This window comes from Mya arenaria, chromosome 16 (genome assembly GCF_026914265.1).
Source record: "Mya arenaria isolate MELC-2E11 chromosome 16, ASM2691426v1".
NCBI classification, from domain to species: Eukaryota; Metazoa; Mollusca; class Bivalvia; order Myida; family Myidae; genus Mya; species Mya arenaria.
Window position 1 is genome coordinate 47,261,119 of NC_069137.1, and position 25,461 is coordinate 47,286,579.

Consider the following 25,461-nt stretch of genomic DNA (forward strand, 5'->3'; position numbering starts at 1 on the left):
ATTGTTATGCGATAAATTGCGATCCGAACATATCCGAAGATGTTGCGTTCATCGATTGATGAACGCAATTGCCGAAAGGCAGTTCATTTAAGGAATGGAAGTCGTGGTGTAAATATTCAGCGTTGGCCCTTCGTTTAACCGTTTTTGTTTCTGCAATTTCTCTATTAAAACGTAACATTATTGTAATATTAGTGTTTTCTGACGCATAACCGTTCATAATAAAAAATTTCAAATGAGCGAGTCTCTTTAATACCGAATTTAAAGAAAGGATGACGAAATACTTCATATAAATCATCTCGTTCACTAAGTATGCCAAATGTGCACTTCATAATTATCTTGCTAGTTTTTGTATAACTACCAATATAGTATCATTAAATCAACAAGATAGATAAGACTTTGTAGATATACACACGTGACCTATACTTTCATAGCCGCCATGTTTCCTTTGGTTATCCTACTGGTTTTTACAATCGCAAAACCCCTTCAATGTAGCGGTAAGTTTATTCCTTTCTCATTGAACTAATATTTAATACAGTCTTTGTATATGTAGGTGTGTACAGAAAATGGAGATGTGTTCAACAACGCCATATGCTTAGTGACTGGGACTTATTCAGCTATTCAGTACGTATATATACAAATATAGATAACGAAAATTCAATTAATTATTCGGCATCAAGATTTATATATCTTTGCATCCATATTTTACTCATTGGCAGACTAGTTACAGTGTGTCCGCCTTTGTTCGCCAATGAAGTCGCTATATTGCGTTTCAAATTTTAAAAATATGTCTCATAAAATGTCCAGACGCCTTGAAATGGAGAAAAAAGTCAGTTTTTTGTGTATGTGGTCTACATTATAAATCACAATTGCGTTCGTGACAAAATAGGTTAAACTGTAAATTTGTTATCGTTCATATTTTGAATGTTTGCCCTCGCAAAGGTCGCTTGTGATTTTCCATACAATTCAGAATATGACCGATATCTAATACCACACCTACCAAGGCGATGTATGATCGTAAAATATTTTTAATTCTCTCAAAAACGGAATGATATTACCGCTATTCTCAATACAATAATTCTCGTTCACCTAAAAATCCTACATTTAGTATGTGATGCCAGGTAAAGGATATCTTGTATAGGAATGACGTCACCATTACATAGCCTGCATTCGCTCGAAATGCCTTTAAATGTTGTCTTAAAATTATAATTTTACATTGAATTATATAGGGAATAACAATGGTGGTGTGTAACCTAAAAGGGACCAAACTGCTTTGTTTAAAAAGTGTTATTTTGGTAAGAAATGTATTGCATTTCACTATTTCTGGCAAATTTTCACAATTAAATGCATTTATCTTGTCCGGTTGATCAAAATATGCTATTTCCTGGTTTTCACAACTTTTGCCTATTTTTTTTTTAAAAAATGAGCCGTCTGCAATCTTACGAGCACTGAAAATGTCCAAATTTGGTGAACATTTGACTGCGAGAACTTGAAATGTGTGCAAAGATGTGTAGAACTGCCCCATTTGATGCTTAGAATGCCATTTGAGTCAAGGTTCAGTCGAAAAACCTCAAAGAATGGCATTTTGGGCCAAAACGCCTTAGAAAATACAGACGCACAGGCACTTGGGTGACAGGCAGTGAAACTGGAAAACCTGACACAGACTATCAGATTGAGGTAGCTTTGGGTGTATTTATGTATGAAGGACTAATCGAAAGTGTTTTTCATAAAAAATGCAGGGACGGGTTTAGTTATAGGAATGACGTCACCATTACGTCATATGTACTTCCGTTGTGTGGATATTCTCAATAAAAAAAATGTTCTTATGATTGATAGACATGTTTTCACATGCTCAATACACTGTAAATCCAAACTATCATTATTCCTGAAACTTTTATACCTTAAGTATCTATTCTTGCTTGATTTATCATTTAGAGTAGAGATTAAAGCATAAACCGCTGCCCTATAGTTGAAAGGTCATTTTGGAAGAACTGTCATGGCGGACGGTGCAATATTTAGAGTTTGTTTTTCAAGTGGAGTGATTTTTCTTAGGAATAACTTGAACCCCCCCCCCCTTTTTTATTGGCTTAAAAGGTAATTTAAAGCTTGTACTTTAAGAATATATGTGGTTATCATAGCCTGCATTCGCTCGAAATGCCTTTAAATGTTGTCTAAAAATTATAATTTTACATTGAATTATATAGGGAATAACACTGGTGGTGTGTAACCTAAAAATAGACTTCTGCTACAGTTTGTGGTTGTCGTAAAATGAAATTTACTTATTGATACAGCTGCACTCTTACAGACTGAACGTTTTGACAACGTTTTTATCTTTTGTCTAGGAACGAGCCAACTTTGGCGAAAATCCATGGAAACGAGTTATTTAAGACTACTGATAAGGAATTAGATCGCAGATGTTTATATCTAAGTTCAAAAAATTATGTTTTATGCATTTTTATTAACGGTTTTAGCCATAAAACATTAATTTTCGAACGGAAAAATGAAAATCTACGATCTGATTTTTTTATCAGTAATCATACGAGGGTCATCGATAAAGTTCGCGGACTACGGTATTTTCAAAGGCATCTTTTGAAAGAATAAAAGAAAAACACTGCTTCTCAATAGTACTATGTTTGGTATGCAGATATTTACGCACACATTTGCTCTTTCCAAGACAAAAAATAAAAAAGTTGTAAAAGTGGTATATCTGTGAGAGTGCAGCTTTAATATTCCACTAACTATTCTATAGTCAAGATTGCCATGACCAGTCGATACAATACATGACATAGACATGCTTTTTAACGGTCAGCCGTTATAAGGGTCAGAGGGTTCATGTATAAAAAATATCGGTCCAATACATTACATAGCTGGGGGATTCATGTGTTATCTCTCGGTACAATACATGACACAGCCATGCTATTTTACTGTTTTCATGAGAGCTAGAGAGTTCATGTGTAAACTATCGATACAATATATGACACAGCCATGGCACTTTACTGTAATGCATGTGAGCTAGAGGGTCCATGTGTAAACTATCGATACAATACATGACACAGCCATGGCACTTTACTGTCCTGCATGAGAGCTAGAGGGTCCATGTGTAAACTATCCATACAATACAAGACACAGCAATGCTACTTAACGGTCTTGCATGAGAGCTAGAGTGTTCATGTGTAAACTATCGATACAATACATGACACAGCCATGCTACTTAACGGTCTTGCATGAGAGCTAGAGGGACCATGTGTAAACTATCAATACAATACATGACACAGCCATGGCACTTTACTGTCATGCATGAGAGCTAGAGGGACCATGTGTAAACTATCGATACAATACATGACACAGCCATGCTACTTAACGGTCTTGCATGAGAGCTAGAGTGTTCATGTGTAAACTATCGATACAATACATGACAGAGCCATGGCACTTTACTGTCATGCATGAGAGCTAGAGGGTCCATGTGTAAACTATCCATACAATACATGACACAGCCATGGCACTTTACTGTCATGCATGAGAGCTAGAGTGTTCATGTGTAAACTATCGAAACAATACATGACACAGCCATGGCACTTTACTGTCATGCATGAGAGCTAGAGGGACCATGTGTAAACTATCGATACAATACATGACACAGCCATGCTACTTAACGGTCTTGCATGAGAGCTAGAGTGTTCATGTGTAAACTATCGATACAATACATGACACAGCCATGCTACTTAACGGTCTTGCATGAGAGCTAGAGGGACCATGTGTAAACTATCGATACAATATATGACACAGCCATGGCACTTTACTGTATTGCATGAGAGCAAGAGGGACCATGTGTAAACTATCGATACAATACATGGCACAGCCATGCTACTTAACGGTCATGCATGAGAGCTAGAGTGTTCATGTGTAAACTATCGATACAATACATGACACAGCCATGCTACTCAACGGTCTTGCATGAGAGCTAGAGGGTCCATGTGTAAACTATCGATACAATACATGACACAGCCATGGCACTTTACTGTATTGCATGAGCGCTAGAGGGTCCATGTGTAAACTATCGATACAATACATGACACAGCCATGCTACTTAACGGTCTTGCATGAGAGCTAGAGGGTCCATGTGTAAACTATCGATACAATACATGACACAGCCATGCTACTTAACGGACTTGCATGAGAGCTAGAGGGTCCATGTGTAAACTATAAATACAAAACATGACACAGCCATGCTATTTTACGGTCTTGCATGAGAGCTAGAGGGTCCATGTGTAAACTATCGATACAATACATGACACAGCCATGCTACTTAACGGTCTTGCATGAGAGCTAGAGGGTCCATGTGTAAACTATCGATACAATACATGACACAGCCATGGCACTTTACTGTCATGCATGAGAGCTAGAGGGTCCATGTGTAAATTATCGATACAATACATGACACAGCCATGGCACTTTACTGTCATGCATGAGAGCTAGAGGGTCCATTTGTAAACTATCGATACAATACATGACACAGCCATGGCACTTTACTGTCATGCATGAGAGCTAGAGGGTCCATTTGTAAACTATCGATACAATACATGACACAGCCATGGCACTTTACTGTCATGCATGAGAGCTAGAGGGTCCATGTGTAAACTATCGATACAATACATGACATAGCCATGGCACTTTACTGTCATGCATTAGAGCTAGAGGGTCCATGTGTAAATTATCGATACAATACATGACATAGCCATGGCACTTTACTGTCATGCATGAGAGCTAGAGGGTCCATGTGTAAAATATCGATACAATACATGACATAGCCATGGCACTTTACTGTCATGCATGAGAGCTAAAGGGTCCATGTGTAAATTATCGATACAATACATGACATAGCCATGGCACTTTACTGTCATGCATGAGAGCTAGAGGGTCCATGTGTAAATTATCGATACAATACATGACATAGCCATGGCACTTTACTGTCATGCATGAAAGCTAGAGGGTCCATGTGTAAATTATCGATACAATACATGACATAGCCATGGCACTTTACTGTCATGCATGAGAGCTAGAGGGTCCATGTGTAAATTATCGATACAATACTTGACATAGCCATGCTATTTTACTGTCATGCATGAGAGCTAGAGGGTCCATGTGTAAACAATCGATACATTACATGACATGGTCATGCTATTTAACGATCTTGCATGAGAGCTATAGGGTCCATGTGTAAACTATCGATACAATACATGACACAGCCATGGCACTTTACTGTCATGCATGAGAGCTAGAGGGTCCATGTGTAAACTATCGATACAATAAATGACACAGCCATGCTATTTAACGGTCTTGCATGAGAGCTAGAGGGTCCATGTGTAAACTATCGATACAATACATGACACAGCCATGGCACTTTACTGTCATGCATGAGAGCTAGAGGGTCCATGTGTAAACTATCGATACAATAAATGACACAGCCATGCTATTTAACGGTCATGCATGAGAGCTAGAGGGTCCATGTGTAAATTATCGATACAATACTTGACATAGCCATGCTATTTTACTGTCATGCATGAGAGCTAGAGGGTCCATGTGTAAACAATCGATACATTACATGACATGGCCATGCTATTTAACGATCTTGCATGAGAGCTATAGGGTCCATGTGTAAACTATCGATACAATACATGACACAGCCATGGCACTTTACTGTCATGCATGAGAGCTAGAGGGTCCATGTGTAAACTATCGATACAATATATGACACAGCGATGGAACTTCTCTGTCTTGCATGAGAGCTAGAGGGTCCATGTGTAAACTATCGATACATTAAATGACATAGCCATGCTATTTTACTGTCATGCATGAGAGCTAGAAGGTCCATGTTTTAACTATCGATACAATACATGACATAGCCATGCTACTCAACGGTCTTGCATGAGAGCTAGAGGGTCCATGTGTAAACTATCGATACAATACATGACACAGCCATGGCATTTTACTGTATTGCATGAGAGCTGGAGCGTCCATGTGTAAACTATCGATACAATACATGACACAGCCATGCTACTTAACGGTCTTGCATGAGAACTAGAGGGTTCATGTGTAAACTATCGATACAATACATGACACACCCTTGCTACTTAACGGTCTTACATGAGAGCTAGAGGGCCCATGTGTAAACTATCGATACAAAACATGACACAGCCATGCTACTTAACGGTCTTGCATGAGAGCTAGAGGGTCCATGTGTAAACTATCGATACAATACATGACACAGCCATGGCACTTTACTGTCTTGTATGAGAGCTAGAGGGTCCATGTGTAAACTATCGAAACAATACATGACACAGCCATGGCACTTTACTGTCATGCATGAGAGCTAGAGGGTCCATGTGTAAACTATCGATACAATACATGACACAGCCATGGCACTTTACTGTCTTGTATGAGAGCTAGAGGGTCCATGTGTAAACTATCGATACAATAAATGACATAGCCATGCTATTTTACTGTCATGCATGAGAGCTAGAAGGTCCATGTATTAATTATCGATACAATACATGACATAGCCATGCTATTTTACTGTCATGAATGAGAGCTAGAGGGTCCATGTGTAAACTATCGATACAATAAATGACACAGCCATGCTATTTAAAGGTCATGCATGAGAGCTAGAGGGTCCATGTGTAAACTATCGATACAATACATGAAACAGCCATGCTATTTTACAGTCTTGCATGAGAGCTAGAGGGTTCATGTGTAAACTATCGATACAATACATGAAACAGTCATGCTACTTAACGGTCTTGCATGAGAGCTAGAGGGTCCATGTGTAAACTATCGATACAATACATGACACAGCCATGGCACTTTACTGTCATGCATGAGAGCTAGAGGGTCCATGTGTAAACTATCGATACAATACATGACACAGCCATGCTACTTAACGGTCTTGCATGAGAGCTAGAGGGTCCATGTGTAAACTATCGATACAATACATGACACAGCCATGGCACTTTACTGTCATGCATGAGAGCTAGAGGGTCCATGTGTCAACTATCGATACAATACATGACACAGCCATGGCACTTTACTGTCATGCATGAGAGCTAGAGGGTCCATGTGTAAACTATCGATACAATACATGACATAGCCATGCTATTTTACTGTCATGCATGAGAGCTAGAAGGTCCATGTGTTAACTATCGATACAATACATGACATAGCCATGCTACTTATCGGTCTTGCATGAGAGCTAGAGGGTCCATGTGTAAACTATCGATACAATACATGACACAGCCATGGCACTTTACTGTCATGCATGAGAGCTAGAGGGTCCATGTGTAAACTATCGATACAATAAATGACACAGCCATGCTATTTAAAGGTCATGCATGAGAGCTAGAGGGTCCATGTGTAAACTATCGATACAATACATGAAACAGCCATGCTATTTTACAGTCTTGCATAAGAGCTAGAGGGTTCATGTGTAAACTATCGATACAATACATGAAACAGCCATGCTACTTAACGGTCTTGCATGAGAGCTAGAGGGTCCATGTGTAAACTATCGATACAATACATGACACAGCCATGGCACTTTACTCTCATGCATGAGAGCTAGAGGGTCTATGTGTAAACTATCGATACAATAAATGACATAGCCATGGCACTTTACTGTCATGCATGAGAGCTAGAGGGTCCATGTGTAAACTATCGATACAATACATGACACAGCCATGGCACTTTACTGTCATGCATGAGAGCTAGAGGGTCCATGTGTAAACTATCGATACAATATATGACACAGCCATGGCACTTCTCTGTCTTGCATGAGAGCTAGAGGGTCCATGTGTAAACTATCGATACAATACATGACATAGCCATGCTATTTTACTGTCATGCATGAGAGCTAGAAAGTCCATGTTTTAACTATCGATACAATACATGACATAGCCATGCTACTTAACGGTCTTGCATGAGAGCTAGAGGGTCCATGTGTAAACTATCGATACAATACATGACACAGCCATGGCATTTTACTGTATTGCATGAGAGCTGGAGCGTCCATGTGTAAACTATCGATACAATACATGACACAGCCATGCTACTTAACGGTCTTGCATGAGAACTAGAGGGTTCATGTGTAAACTATCGATACGATACATGACACAGCCATGCTACTTAACGGTCTTACATGAGAGCTAGAGGGCCCATGTGTAAACTAACAATACAAAACATGACACAGCCATGCTATTTTACGGTCTTGCATGAGAGCTAGAGGGTCCATGTGTAAACTATCGATACAATACATGACACAGCCATGCTACTTAACGGTCTTGCATGAGAGCTAGAGGGTCCATGTGTAAACTATCGATACAATACATGACACAGCCATGGCACTTTACTGTCAAGCATGAGAGCTAGAGGGTCCATGTGTAAACTATCGAAACAATACATGACACAGCCATGGCACTTTACTGTCATGCATGAGAGCTAGAGGGTCCATGTGTAAACTATCGATACAATACATGACACAGCCATGGCACTTTACTGTCTTGCATGAGAGCTAGAGGGTCCATGTGTAAACTATCGATACAATAAATGACATAGCCATGCTACTTATCGGTCTTGCATGAGAGCTAGAGGGTCCATGTGTAAACTATCGATACAATACATGACACAGCCATGGCACTTTACTGTCATGCATGAGAGCTAGAGGGTCCATGTGTAAACTATCGATACAATAAATGACACAGCCATGCTATTTAAAGGTCATGCATGAGAGCTAGAGGGTCCATGTGTAAACTATCGATACAATACATGAAACAGCCATGCTATTTTACAGTCTTGCATAAGAGCTAGAGGGTTCATGTGTAAACTATCGATACAATACATGAAACAGCCATGCTACTTAACGGTCTTGCATGAGAGCTAGAGGGTCCATGTGTAAACTATCGATACAATACATGACACAGCCATGGCACTTTACTCTCATGCATGAGAGCTAGAGGGTCTATGTGTAAACTATCGATACAATAAATGACATAGCCATGGCACTTTACTGTCATGCATGAGAGCTAGAGGGTCCATGTGTAAAATATCGATACAATACATGACACAGCCATGGCACTTTACTGTCATGCATGAGAGCTAGAGGGTCCATGTGTAAACTTTCGATACAATATATGACACAGCCATGGCACTTCTCTGTCTTGCATGAGAGCTAGAGGGTCCATGTGTAAACTATCGATACAATAAATGACATAGCCATGCTATTTTACTGTCATGCATGAGAGCTAGAAAGTCCATGTTTTAACTATCGATACAATACATGACATAGCCATGCTACTTAACGGTCTTGCATGAGAGCTAGAGGGTCCATGTGTAAACTATCGATACAATACATGACACAGCCATGGCATTTTACTGTATTGCATGAGAGCTGGAGCGTCCATGTGTAAACTATCGATACAATACATGACACAGCCATGCTACTTAACGGTCTTGCATGAGAACTAGAGGGTTCATGTGTAAACTATCGATACGATACATGACACAGCCATGCTACTTAACGGTCTTACATGAGAGCTAGAGGGCCCATGTGTAAACTAACAATACAAAACATGACACAGCCATGCTATTTTACGGTCTTGCATGAGAGCTAGAGGGTCCATGTGTAAACTATCGATACAATACATGACACAGCCATGCTACTTAACGGTCTTGCATGAGAGCTAGAGGGTCCATGTGTAAACTATCGATACAATACATGACACAGCCATGGCACTTTACTGTCAAGCATGAGAGCTAGAGGGTCCATGTGTAAACTATCGAAACAATACATGACACAGCCATGGCACTTTACTGTCATGCATGAGAGCTAGAGGGTCCATGTGTAAACTATCGATACAATACATGACACAGCCATGGCACTTTACTGTCTTGTATGAGAGCTAGAGGGTCCATGTGTAAACTATCGATACAATAAATGACATAGCCATGCTATGTTACTGTCATGCATGAGAGCTAGAAGGTCCATGTGTTAACTATCGATACAATACATGACATAGCCGTGCTATTTTACTGTCATGAATGAGAGCTAGAGGGTCCATGTGTAAACTATCGATACAATAAATGACACAGCCATGCTATTTAAAGGTCATGCATGAGAGCTAGAGGGTCCATGTGTAAACTATCGATACAATACATGAAACAGCCATGCTATTTTACAGTCTTGCATGAGAGCTAGAGGGTTCATGTGCAAACTATCGATACAATACATGAAACAGCCATGCTACTTAACGGTCTTGCATGAGAGCTAGAGGGTCCATGTGTAAACTATCGATACAATACATGACACAGCCATGGCACTTTACTGTCATGCATGAGAGCTAGAGGGTCCATGTGTAAACTATCGATACAATACATGACACAGCCATGCTACTTAACGGTCTTGCATGAGAGCTAGAGGGTCCATGTGTAAACTATCGATACAATACATGACACAGCCATGGCACTTTACTGTCATGCATGAGAGCTAGAGGGTCCATGTGTAAACTATCGATACAATACATGACACAGCCATGGCACTTTACTGTCATGCATGAGAGCTAGAGGGTCCATGTGTAAACTATCGATACAATACATGACATAGCCATGGCACTTTACTGTCATGCATTACAGCTAGAGGGTCCATGTGTAAATTATCGATACAATACATGACATAGCCATGGCACTTTACTGTCATGCATGAGAGCTAGAGGGTCCATGTGTAAACAATCGATACAATACATGACATAGCCATGCTATTTTACTGTCATGCATGAGAGCTAGAAGGTCCATGTGTTAACTATCGATACAATACATGACATAGCCATGCTACTTATCGGTCTTGCATGAGAGCTAGAGGGTCCATGTGTAAACTATCGATACAAAACATGACACAGCCATGGCACTTTACTGTCATGCATGAGAGCTAGAGGGTCCATGTGTAAACTATCGATACAATAAATGACACAGCCATGCTATTTAAAGGTCATGCATGAGAGCTAGAGGGTCCATGTGCAAACTATCGATACAATACATGAAACAGCCATGCTATTTTACAGTCTTGCATAAGAGCTAGAGGGTTCATGTGTAAACTATCGATACAATACATGAAACAGCCATGCTACTTAACGGTCTTGCATGAGAGCTAGAGGGTCCATGTGTAAACTATCGATACAATACATGACACAGCCATGGCACTTTACTGTCATGCATGAGAGCTAGAGGGTCTATGTGTAAACTATCGATACAATAAATGACATAGCCATGGCACTTTACTGTCATGCATGAGAGCTAGAGGGTCCATGTGTAAAATATCGATACAATACATGACACAGCCATGGCACTTTACTGTCATGCATGAGAGCTAGAGGGTCCATGTGTAAACTATCGATACAATATATGACACAGCCATGGCACTTCTCTGTCTTGCATGAGAGCTAGAGGGTCCATGTGTAAACTATCGATACAATAAATGACATAGCCATGCTATTTTACTGTCATGCATGAGAGCTAGAAAGTCCATGTTTTAACTATCGATACAATACATGACATAGCCATGCTACTTAACGGTCTTGCATGAGAGCTAGAGGGTCCATGTGTAAACTATCGATACAATACATGACACAGCCATGGCATTTTACTGTATTGCATGAGAGCTGGAGCGTCCATGTGTAAACTATCGATACAATACATGACACAGCCATGCTACTTAACGGTCTTGCATGAGAACTAGAGGGTTCATGTGTAAACTATCGATACGATACATGACACAGCCATGCTACTTAACGGTCTTACATGAGAGCTAGAGGGCCCATGTGTAAACTAACAATACAAAACATGACACAGCCATGCTATTTTACGGTCTTGCATGAGAGCTAGAGGGTCCATGTGTAAACTATCGATACAATACATGACACAGCCATGCTACTTAACGGTCTTGCATGAGAGCTAGAGGGTCCATGTGTAAACTATCGATACAATACATGACACAGCCATGGCACTTTACTGTCAAGCATGAGAGCTAGAGGGTCCATGTGTAAACTATCGAAACAATACATGACACAGCCATGGCACTTTACTGCCATGCATGAGAGCTAGAGGGTCCATGTGTAAACTATCGATACAATACATGACACAGCCATGGCACTTTACTGTCTTGTATGAGAGCTAGAGGGTCCATGTGTAAACTATCGATACAATAAATGACATAGCCATGCTATTTTACTGTCATGCATGAGAGCTAGAAGGTCCATGTGTTAACTATCGATACAATACATGACATAGCCGTGCTGTTTTACTGTCATGAATGAGAGCTAGAGGGTCCATGTGTAAACTATCGATACAATAAATGACACAGCCATGCTATTTAAAGGTCATGCATGAGAGCTAGAGGGTCCATGTGTAAACTATCGATACAATACATGAAACAGCCATGCTATTTTACAGTCTTGCATGAGAGCTAGAGGGTTCATGTGTAAACTATCGATGCAATACATGAAACAGCCATGCTACTTAACGGTCTTGCATGAGAGCTAGAGGGTCCATGTGTAAACTATCGATACAATACATGACACAGCCATGGCACTTTACTGTCATGCATGAGAGCTAGAGGGTCCATGTGTAAACTATCGATACAATACATGACACAGCCATGCTACTTAACGGTCTTGCATGAGAGCTAGAGGGTCCATGTGTAAACTATCGATACAATACATGACACAGCCATGGCACTTTACTGTCATGCATGAGAGCTAGAGGGTCCATGTGTAAACTATCGATACAATACATGACACAGCCATGGCACTTTACTGTCATGCATGAGAGCTAGAGGGTCCATGTGTAAACTATCGATACAATACATGACATAGCCATGGCACTTTACTGTCATGCATTACAGCTAGAGGGTCCATGTGTAAATTATCGATACAATACATGACATAGCCATGGCACATTACTGTCATGCATTACAGCTAGAGGGTCCATGTGTAAATTATCGATACAATATATGACATAGCCATGGCACTTTACTGTCATGCATGAGAGCTAGAGGGTCCATGTGTAAAATATCGATACAATACATGACATAGCCATGGCACTTTACTGTCATGCATGAGAGCTAGAGGGTCCATGTGTAAATTATCGATACAATACATGACATAGCCATGGCACTTTACTGTCATGCATGAGAGCTAGAGGGTCCATGTGTAAATAATCGATACAATACATGACATAGCCATGGCACTTTATTGTCATGCATGAGAGCTAGAGGGTCCATGTGTAAATTATCGATACAATACTTGACATAGCCATGCTATTTTACTGTCATGCATGAGAGCTAGAGGGTCCATGTGTAAACAATCGATACATTACATGACATGGTCATGCTATTTAACGATCTTGCATGAGAGCTATAGGGTCCATGTGTAAACTATCGATACAATACATGACACAGCCATGGCACTTTACTGTCATGCATGAGAGCTAGAGGGTCCATGTGTAAACTATCGATACAATAAATGACACAGCCATGCTATTTAAAGGTCATGCATGAGAGCTAGAGGGTCCATGTGTAAACTATCGATACAATACATGAAACAGCCATGCTATTTTACAGTCTTGCATGAGAGCTAGAGGGTTCATGTGAAAACTATCGATACAATACATGATACAGCCATGCTACTTAACGGTCTTGCATGAGAGCTAGAGGGTCCATGTGTAAACTATCGATACAATACATGACACAGCCATGGCACTTTACTGTCATGCATGAGAGCTAGAGGGTCCATGTGTAAACTATCGATACAATATATGACACAGCCATGGCACTTCTCTGTCTTGCATGAGAGCTAGAGGGTCCATGTGTAAACTATCGATACAATAAATGACATAGCCATGCTATTTTACTGTCATGCATGAGAGCTAGAAGGTCCATGTGTTAACTATCGATACAATACATGACATAGCCATGCTACTTAACGGTATTGCTTGAGAGCTAGAGGGTCCATGTGTAAACTATCGATACAATACATGACACAGCCATGGCACTTTACTGTATTGCATGAGAGCTAGAGGGTCCATGTGTAAACTATCGATACAATACATGACACAGCCATGCTACTTAACGGTCTTGCATGAGAACTAGAGGGTTCATGTGTAAACTATCGATACAATCATTGACACAGCCATGCTACTTAACGGTCTTGCATGAGAGCTAGAAGGTCCATGTGTAAACTATCAATACAAAACATGACACAGCCATGCTATTTTACGGTCTTGCATGAGAGCTAGAGGGTCCATGTGTAAACTATCGATACAATACATGACACAGCCATGCTACTTAACGGTCTTGCATGAGAGCTAGAGGGTCCATATGTAAACTATCGATACAATACATGACACAGCCATGGCACTTTACTGTCATACATGAGAGCTAGAGGGTCCATGTGTAAACTATCGAAACAATACATGACACAGCCATGGCACTTTACTGTCATGCATGAGAGCTAGAGGGTCCATGTGTAAACTATCGATACAATACATGACACAGCCATGGCACTTAACTGTCTTGTATGAGAGCTAGAGGGTCCATGTGTAAACTATCGATACAATAAATGACATAGCCATGCTATTTAAAGGTCATGCATGAGAGCTAGAGGGTCCATGTGTAAACTATCGATACAATACATGAAACAGCCATGCTATTTTACAGTCTTGCATGAGAGCTAGAGGGTTCATGTGTAAACTATCGATACAATACATGAAACAGCCATGCTACTTAACGGTCTTGCATGAGAGCTAGAGGGTCAATGTGTAAACTATCGATACAATACATGACACAGCCATGGCACTTTACTGCCATGCATGAGAGCTAGAGGGTCCATGTGTAAACTATCGATACAATAAATGACACAGCCATGCTATTTAACGGTCATGCATGAGAGCTAGAGGGTCCATGTGTAAACTATCGATACAATACATGAAACAGCCATGCTATTTTACAGTCTTGCATGAGAGCTAGAGTGTTCATGTGTAAACTATCGATACAATACATGAAACAGCCATGCTACTTAACGGTCTTGCATGAGAGCTAGAGGGTTCATGTGTAAACTATCGATACAATCCATGACACAGCCATGGCACTTTACTGTCATGCATGAGAGCTAGAGGGTCCATGTGTAAACTATCGATACAATACATGACACAGCCATGGCACTTTACTGTCTTGTATGAGAGCTAGAGGGTCAATGTGTAAACTATCGATACAATAAATGACATAGCCATGCTATTTTACTGTAATGCATGAGAGCTAGAAGGTCCATGTGTTAACTATCGATACAATACATGACATAGCCATGCTATTTTACTGTCATGAATGACAGCTAGAAGGTCCATGTGTAAACTATCGATACAATAAATGACACAGCCATGCTATTTAACGGTCATGCATGAGAGCTAGAGGGTCCATGTGTAAACTATCGATACAATACATGAAACAGCCATGCTATTTTACAGTCTTGCATGAGAGCTAGAGGGTCCATGTGTAAACTATCGATACAATACATGAAACAGCCATGCTATTTTACAGTCTTGCATGAGAACTAGAGGGTTCATGTGTAAAATATCGAAACAATACATGACACAGCCATGCTATTTTATAGTCTTGCATGAGAGCTAGAGGGTTCATGTGTAAACTATCGATACAATACATGAAACAGCCATGCTACTTAACGGTCTTGCATGAGAGCTAGAGGGTTCATGTGTAAACTATCGATATAATACATGAAACAGCAATGCTATTGTACAGTCTTGCATGAGAGCTAGAGGGTTCATGTGTAAACTATCGATACAATACATGACACAGCCATGCTACTTAACGTCTTGCACGAGAGCTAGAGGGTTCATGTGTAAACTATCTATACAACACATGACACACCCACTTTGTTGCACGAGAGCTAGAGGGTTCATGTGTAAACTATCGATACAATACATGACATAGCCATGCCATTTTACTGTCTTGTATGAGAGCTAGACGGTCCATGTGTAAACTATCGATACAATACATGACATAGCCATGCTAGTTAACGGTCTTGCATGAGAGCTAGAGGGTCCATGTGTGAACTATCGATACAATACATGACATAGCCATGCTATTTTACTGTCTTGCATGAGAGCTAAAATGTCTATGTGTAAACTATCGATACAATACATGACATAGCCATGCTAGTTAACGGTCATGCATGAAAGCTAGAGGGTCCATGTGTAAACTATCGATACAATACATGACATAGCCATGCTACTTAACGGTCTTGCACGAGAGCTAGAGGGTTCATGTGTAAACTATCGATACAATACATGACACAGCCATGCTACTTAACGTCTTGCACGAGAGCTAGAGGGTGCATGTGTAAACTATCGATACAATACATGACACAGCCATGCTACTTAACGGGCTTGCACGAGAGCTAGAGGGTTCATTTGTAAACTATCGATACAATACATGACACAGCCACTGGGTTGCATGAGAGCTAGAACTATCGATACAATACATGACACAGCCATGCTACTTAACGGGCTTGCACGAGAGCTAGAGTGTTCATATGTAAACTATCGATACAACACATGACACAGCCACTGGGTTGCATGAGAGCTAGAGGGTCCATTTGTAAACTATCGATACAATACATGACACAGCCATGCTACTTAACGTCTTGCATGAGAGCTAGAGGGTTCATGTGTAAACTATCGATACAATACATGACATAGCCATGCTACTTAACGTGCTTGCACGAGAGCTAGAGTGTTCATATGTAAACTATCGATACAACACATGACACAGCCACTGGGTTGCATGAGAGCTAGAGGGTTCATGTGTAAACTATCGATACAATACATGACACAGCCATGCTACTTAACGTCTTGCATGAGAGCTAGAGGGTTCATGTGTAAACTATCGATACAATACATGACACAGCCATGCTACTTAACGGGCTTGCACGAGAGTTAGAGGGTTCATTTGTAAACTATCGATACAATACATGACACAGCCATGCTACTTAACGTCTTGCATGAGAGCTAGAGGGTCCATGTGTAAACTATCGATACAATACATGACACAGCCATGCTACTTAACGGGCTTGCACGAGAGTTAGAGGGTTCATGTGTAAACTATCGATACAACACATGACACAGCCACTGGGTTGCATGAGAGCTAGAGGGTTCATGTGTAAACTATCGATACAATACATGACACAGCCACTGGGTTGCATGAGAGCTAGAGGGTTCATGTGTAAACTTTCGATACAATACATGACATAGCCATGCTAGTTAACGGGCTTGCGTGAGTGCTAAAAGGTTCATGTGAAAAATATTGATACAATTCAAGCCTGACCCGAGAGTACTATATTTACTCGCCTACCGGATGTGTTGTGGAGGCTTTCTATAACATTTTGCTATTCTGTTTCGCAGTTTGCCTTGACAGCTATAGGGATTCATGTATACCATTACTTCACAATGTATGCATTGCCCGAGAGTACAAATTGCCTAGATGTATGATTGAGCAGATGTTTAACTTTTTCTTTCTGATTACCATGACAGCTGTAGGGGTCAATAAACAACTCATTCATGGCCCGAGTACAATATATACCCGCCTAACGGTTGTGTAGTGAGGAGATGAAAAACATTTTGCTATGCTGCTTTGCAGTTTGCCATGACAGCTATAGAGGTTCATGCGTAAACTATCGACACAATTCCTGTCTGGCCGGCGAGTACTACACGCTGAATGGGTGTGGCGTGGAGGAGATGTGCTGTTACCATGGGAATTCCGCTACCGCTCCAGCCATAAGACCAAGTAATCTTACATATTGTGATGTCTAATCCATTCCTTACATTTCATGTTATGGGTTGGTATGCAATTTGGTATTAACATATTTAAATAAAGAGTTTATTAAGACTTGTAGCAGGTAAATCGTCTTCCTAGCACAAATATGGTGAATGAACAAGTGACACAAAATATAAAATATTAAATAGCAGTATATGATAAGAAGTAATATGCTCTAGAAAAGTAATGATTAACAGAGATAAAGTTAATCATAGCCATTTGAAACTGTCTCCCTTTAGCACAAAAGACTCTTTAACAAATAGAAATAAGTTAACAATGTTAAACATATATGCATCATTGATTAATCTATAACAGAACACCCATTGTTGTATTGTCATTTGAATCGCCTACTCTACCATTCATAATGAAGTTACCAATCTCAGTATCACATGATTTGTTTGTGTTTTACCTAGATCAGTGTGGTATGAGCACACCCCAGGAGCAACATGACACCAAGATTGTGGGAGGGACGGTGGCCAAGGCGGGCGAATACCCCTGGCAGGTTGGATAATGTGTTTGCCATCTCAATTTTTATTCAAAATCACACTGTAAACTACAAGGGACAAGTCCTGTAGTATACATTTAAGAAAACAGTCTGTGTGACCAAGGCGGGCGAATATCCTTGGCAGGTTGGACAATGCGTTTGCCATCTCAATTTTTATTCAAAATTCACACTGAAAACTACAAGGGACAAGTCCAGTAGTATACTTTTAAGCAAACAGTCTGTGTGACCAAGACACGCGCAAATCCCTGCCAGGTTGGTAATGTGTTTTGCCATCTCAGTTGTATCGTCGAAGTTTATAGATATTAAGAAAAAACACAGTGTAAACTACAGGAACAAGACAAGTAGTATAATATTCAAAGGCCTAGTTGAAGCCTTCTATAAGTGACCCCCCCCCCCCCGCCAACCGCGTATTTGTACACAATCTCTGTTAATTGATCTTAATCTTATTGCCTAATTGTCTTATCAGATCTCCAATCTGAGTATCATGTTGTGCGGCTTTGGCTGTTTTATTACAAAATGGACACTAAATGGCCCTGAGCCAATACACGAATACACAGGAAAATGGCCCGTACTGTGACACCAGTGCAATTAGCAGGAGATGCACAGCAGGGGATTATCATGCCATACATTCCTTAACTAGGCCTTTAATCAAACAATATGTCTGTAATCTAACGCATAAATTAAGATGCATTTAAAATCAGATCAAATTAAACTATGTGATCACTAACTAATCTATTGACATGGTTCTTGTACGTCTTAGTGTAAATATAGTTCAATATTATTCATTACTATTATTATGAATATTTAAACAAAAAACAACAACTTTATTTGCTAATTGTGCGCAATTAAGTTATTGCATCTAATTGCAGGTGTCATTACGGAACACTGGTTTCCACGTGTGTGGCGGTATTCTGGTCGACCGTAATTGGGTACTGACTGCTGCCCACTGCTTTAGAGAGTAAGTATAAGGGTGAACACGAACGGGTTTTACCTTCTCCCTTATTTAATGGCACTCAGAACGTTTTCGCGTTCAATTTACGAAGTGATTTTTAGATTACACTTGTTTATTTAACAACGAGTGTAAAACAAGTTATTACAGTCGAACCCCACTGGCTCGTACTTCAAGAGACCTGCGAAAATATCTCGAGCCTCGGGAAATTCGAGCCAAGCAGGAATGCTTACCCAGTATATAGAAAACGGTATATTACATCATTTTCGAGACAACGAGGTATTCGATGTATGAAAAATTTGTACCATACAGTCTTGTAAGGAACGATGCAACGATCGAAGATTCATATAGATGAAATGAGAAATACATTTCAATAATACATCACGCTGTTGCTATTCAGCCTAGTGAAGCTTTGAATCATAAATTTGTAAAGATAAAAAGCAAAGCTTGGGTGACTTCTTTTAAAAGGACTGAATCATTTTAATTATTTCAAATAAATACATACGTAAACAAAATACAAGATACACGATACAAGAATCTGTATTTAAAGTCAATTATATGCTTACAAGAAATATACGCTTAATGAGCTATTTTTCGACATGAATAACAAACATACATACACTATCAAAACATAACAAAAAGCTGGTAACCTTGAAATAAATAAACACATATAAACGTATTTTAGGAACCACAATCCAAAAGAATGGACAGTTGTAGTAGGTGAAAACGATCGAGCGTTCCTTGAAGGTCAAGAACGGATTATACAGGTAAGTAGCCGGTCTGTATGCTTGTAGGTGAAAACGATCGAGCGTTCCTTGAAGGTCAAGAACGGATTATACAGGTAAGTAGCCGGTCTGTATGCTTGATTTATATTTTATAGTGACTGAGCCTAAACAATACATTTAGTTAGAGTAACCCGACTCTACCTATGTAATAGACCGGGAATCGAACCGGTGTGAGAAGTGAGTGCGCTAATCACTGCGCTGTTTGTATGTATGTCTGTCTGTCTGTCTGTCTCTCTGCTAACCTGACCTAAAACGTCTAATAAGCTCGCTCTGTGACTCACCCGCATTAGTTATCCGATTCTCCAGTATTCCTATTTTTGGGTGCCTGGTGATCTCATAGTTTTGGTCATCATTTGAAATGGTTACATGTGCATATAAAGTAAGTGTAAACATAACATTAAAAAGGAATAACAAACTGTTTGGCCCAAATTTTAACTTGACGGAATAATGTAGAACCATGTAAACGCGTGCACCGTGAAATTTTGGCTAAGGATTGCATCGTTAAAATACAAGCAAATTTAAAGTATTTCACACGTGTAGAGGCATAAAATAGAATAGTCTTTTAAAGGCTAAGACATATTTTCATATATATTCTGTCAAAATAGTTTTTAAGAAAGTAACGTCGCTTGCTTGTGTGTTTACATCGGTTTTGATCCGTAGTGACCCATGTGAGAACCCCGTCGAAGTCACGTGATTCCTCACCCCGTTAACTATCGAGCTCTGGTTGTGATGATGTTGTTTCAATGTATAACGAACCAGTTTGAGCCAACGAGAAATTCGAGCCAAGCAAGTCAAGCCAACGGGGTTTGACTATTCTCAATAGAGCTTATGATAAATTTCAGGCGGACACAATATTTGTCCACTCCCATTTCGACGCACAGTCGTACGTGAATGACATAGCGATGATCCAGCTGTCTGAAGACGTTGATATTAACCCGTACGTTCGCCCTGTCTGTATGCCCCCTGCTGGATCCAACCACACCTACCAGACGTGTGTGATCACGGGATGGGGCGCAGCTTATAGCGGTAAGATATTGCTATAGAAAAGTAATGAATTAAGTATGTATTTATTATGCCGTCATCCGCCAGCAAAATATGACATCGACTACCAGACGTGTGTGATAATTGGATAGGATGCGGCTTAAAGGCCTAGTTTAATAAATGTTTGGCATGATAATCCACTGCCGTGCATCTCCTGCTAATTGAAGTGGTGTCACAATAGGGGCCAATTTTGTGTATCGGTTTACTAACCCATTTAGAGTCCATTTCTATAATAAAAACCTCAAAATTGCACAGCAGGATCCTCAGATCGGGGATCTGATAAAACGGCACCAGGCAATTAGATTAAGATCACTACACAGAGGCTGTGTACTATACACCGCTTGGGGTGGGGTCACTTATAGAAGGCTTAAACTAGGCCTTTAAGTATGTATCTATGATGCCGTCATCCGGCAACAAAATAGGTCCACACTTACCGGAGAGTGTGATCACGGGATGGGGCGCAGCTTACAGCGGTAAGATATTTCTACAGAAAGGCAATAAATTAAGTATGTATTTATAATGCCGTCATCCGCCGGCAAAATCTAACCACGATTTCCAAGCGTTTGTGGTAAGTGGATGTGGCGCGGCGTACAGCAGTAAGATATTCAAATAGAAATGTCATGAATTCAAATATGTATTTTGTATGCGTAATCCGCCGACAGAAGCAAACCCAAACTACAAGACGAGTTTGATCACGGGTAGGGGCGCGGCTTACAGCGGTAGGATATTGCTATAGAAATTTAGTGAATCTAAGTATGTATTTATTATTCCGTCATCAGCCGGAAAAATCTGACCACGGCTACCAGACCTTTGCCATAACTGGATGGGGCGCTGCTTACAGCGGTAAGATATTACAAGAGCTAAGGAATAAATTAAACATGTATTTATTATGTCATCAACCGGTAGAATCTAACCACGACTACCAGACGTATGTCGGGTCGGGGCGCAGATTTAAGTGGTATTATATTGCTTTAGAACGGTAATGAATCTATTTATTATGCTGTAATATCTCAGCAGAACTCAAGAACGCCTGCCAGACTTGAGTAATGTCGGGATGGGTGCAGCTTAAATCTGGTGCACTTTCTACAGCGAGGTGGTCAAAAAGTGTAAACCCTAGCTAGGGGCACCATATAAGGGCTTACAATTACTGGACGGGAAACTGAAAACGTACAGACACGATAAACAGACCAACCATGTATCAAAACAGCTTTATCAATACTATAATGCCATGATCATGCCCCAATACAGTTCAAAAGGTAAATCAATGGTCATATTTTGTATTTAGGGTTAAAATGAAGTTGTTGTAATTTTAAGATGGTCGTTAATAATTGTGCGAAGTATTACGTCAATTGAATGAAGTGTGTAGCAGTTATGTATAATGTATAGCAGTTATGTATAAAAATACCGACTTGCCTTTAACAAACCGCCCTAAACCTTTAACTTGCCATGGAATTTTAGCCTTAGTTCCTATATCAATCAAGGGCTATATTGGAAAATGCAATGTAAACTACATGGACAAGCCTAGCACGTACCTTGTTGTTTTAAAATGAAAGCATCGATTTTTTCACAGGTGGCCACGGTACCCATGCACTGTACAAGGCCAATGTCCCAGTCCTGCCCACAGACGTTTGCACATACCTGCTGGATAGAAGCATACCAAACACCATGATTTGTGCGGGATTCAAACAAGGAGGTGTGGATACGTGTCAGGTAAGACATGACGATGGCGTTGTATGCTTTCTAGTGGTTTATAGATATTTATTTTATGCTTTTAGATGAAATATGGAGTTTTATCAGTAAAATAACAACAGTGAAAATATCAAATTGTGGACACGTGTCAGGTAAAACATGACGATGGCGTTGTATGCTTTCCGGTGGTTTATAGATATTTCTTTCATGCTTTTCGATGAAATATGGAGTTTTATCAGTGAAATAACAACAGTGAAAATATCAAATTGATATTTTCACTGCAAAAGAAGGAGTGAAAATATTAACTTTCAGAACTACTTTTTAAATCCATTGCAGTTACCCTTAATCATAGGTTTAGCTTCGTCACTCGTGAAAATATGTTTTTCTATGAACTCGTGAAATAAAATACGATCTTGAAATAAACAAATATCCTCTATGTATCAATAATAAAAATTCAAAAATAAAATTGATGTTTCAAACAGCGAAAATATTAATTTGAATTTAAGCCCGCTCTCGATTCCAAATCAAACGTCAGCGCAAGTAGGCCTATAATGACGTCATTTCAGAAAAGTATGTGAAGTGCGTATACAAACGGGTGCGCCTTTCCAAAAAAGGTATAATAAACGGCCTTTTTTCCTATTCTAGGCATATGATAAAAATTGTTTGTTTTAGTGTAAGCAATACATTTCAATTCTTGAACACTAAAATATTTTTATATACACGTGTCAGGTAAGACAAGCGCGTTTTATGCTTTCCGGTGGTTTATAGATATGTATAAATCGAATTAAATTGATGTTTCACTAATTCAAACAGTGAAAACATCATTTTGATAATGTTCACGATTTTGAAATTAATGATCAGTTCGAAATCATACAATAGCGCACGCACTCGATCACACAATTTCAAGGAAGTCATTTCAGAAATGACGTAACGTGCGATTACAAATTGGTGCGCCTTTCCAAAAAGAAAAGATTAATCAAACGACTTTTTATTCGAATTCAAAGCAGTTGATAAAATAGTTTGTTTCAGTGTTAGCAATAAATTTCACCACGTGAACACCAAAAGTGAATATTTCAAATGATAATAACGTTTTTATTTGATATCTTATGCGATGTGTACGGCACTCGTGATATATAAACGTTGGTAATCAGTCGGTGAAATAGTTCACATATTACATTGAAACAAATAATTACCCTCAATATCTTAACATACTCCAATGGCGATATTTGATAGTTAAGTAGTGTTTCTTGTTTTGTAGCAATGTGTCTGCAGTTTGGTACTTTGATTATTGTGCCTTAAAGGCCTAGTTTAAGCCTTCTATAAGTGCCCCCCCCCCCCTCCAACTGTGAACAGTACACAATCCCTGCTAATTGATCTTAATCTACCCTGATCTCTTTTATCAGATCTCTGACCTTAGTATCCTGCTGTGCAGTTTTGAAAGTTTTATTAAGGAAATGGACCCTAGATGGCCCTGAGCCAATAATCGAATACACAGGAAATCGGCCCCTACTGTGACACCAGTGCAATGAGCAGAAGATGCACAGGGGATTATCATGCCAAACATTCCTTAAACTAGGCCTTAAAACACGATGTCGATTAAAAGTTATCTGCTACTAGCCTTGTTCCTATTATTTAACTGATTTCTTTATTTCCTTTAAGTTCATGGGATCAGACATGAATATTTCTTTGGTTGAATTAATTCTTTAGCTCATTTGTGAAACGATGTGTGAAGTAATAGATTAAATTCAATAAATCATTAATTGAAACTGATTGTCAAAGTCACTTTTACAGGGTTTATGTTGTGAACCACTGGTTTGCAAATCTGGCGTCAATTGCAAAGGGGTTTGAATCGTAACATTGTAAAAACGTGTTTTTTTTGGAAAACATGAATCAAAAGTGATTTTTACAGAGTGACATTGGTTGACCACTATCCTGCGCAGTCTTAAGTATTTACCAAATAGTTGGGATATATACATTGTTCATTTGTTATTTTTAAGAGATCGTTAAAAGTCACGTTTATAGGGGTTAAAGGGTGACAGCTGTGAAACACTGGTATGCAAATCTAGTAGCATTTGCCAAAGCGCTGGAAACGTGTTTTGCTTGGAAACGTAAATAAAATACCAAGTCAATTTTACAGAATGACATTGAAGGACCACAATTTTGCGAACCCGGCATTATCTGCCAGATTATTGGGATAATTACATTCGAAATCAGTTTTTATGCAAAAAAAATAAAAAATTAATACTTCCACAGGGTGACAGCGGTGGGCCGTTAGTCTGCGAATCAGGAGGCATCTACCAGATAGTTGGGATCGTGTCGTGGGGATACTCCTGCGCGGAAAAATACACCCCGGGGGTCTACACAAACGTACCAGCCTACATTGACTGGATACATGCTGTGCTGAACGCCTATGACCCGACCTCTGTCGTGCTTCACCCACAGTTCCTAGGTAGTCCTATTGGGAAGCGAGCTGGTGGGGAGAGGCGGGGTGATGAGGAGAGGAAAATTAACGTGTACAATTAAGATTTTACTGTTTATGAAAATTAAACATGGAAACAATAATTGGTATCTTGTT

The 25,461-nt window shown here is 39.7% G+C and overlaps 1 protein-coding gene across 1 annotated transcript; it reads left to right on the top strand.

Annotated features, from left to right (window-relative positions):
- Positions 1-414: 414 nt before the first annotated feature.
- On the top strand, positions 415-25,448 carry LOC128221824 (trypsin-2-like). The gene is made up of 8 exons (XM_052930431.1): positions 415-494; positions 17,741-17,887; positions 18,331-18,419; positions 19,292-19,380; positions 20,057-20,138; positions 20,999-21,182; positions 22,768-22,907; positions 25,140-25,448. Exons 1-8 carry the CDS (start codon positions 437-439, stop codon positions 25,407-25,409), a joined length of 1,059 nt encoding a protein of 352 aa, XP_052786391.1. The 5' UTR covers positions 415-436; the 3' UTR covers positions 25,410-25,448.
- The last annotated feature ends 13 nt before the right edge of the window (positions 25,449-25,461 follow it).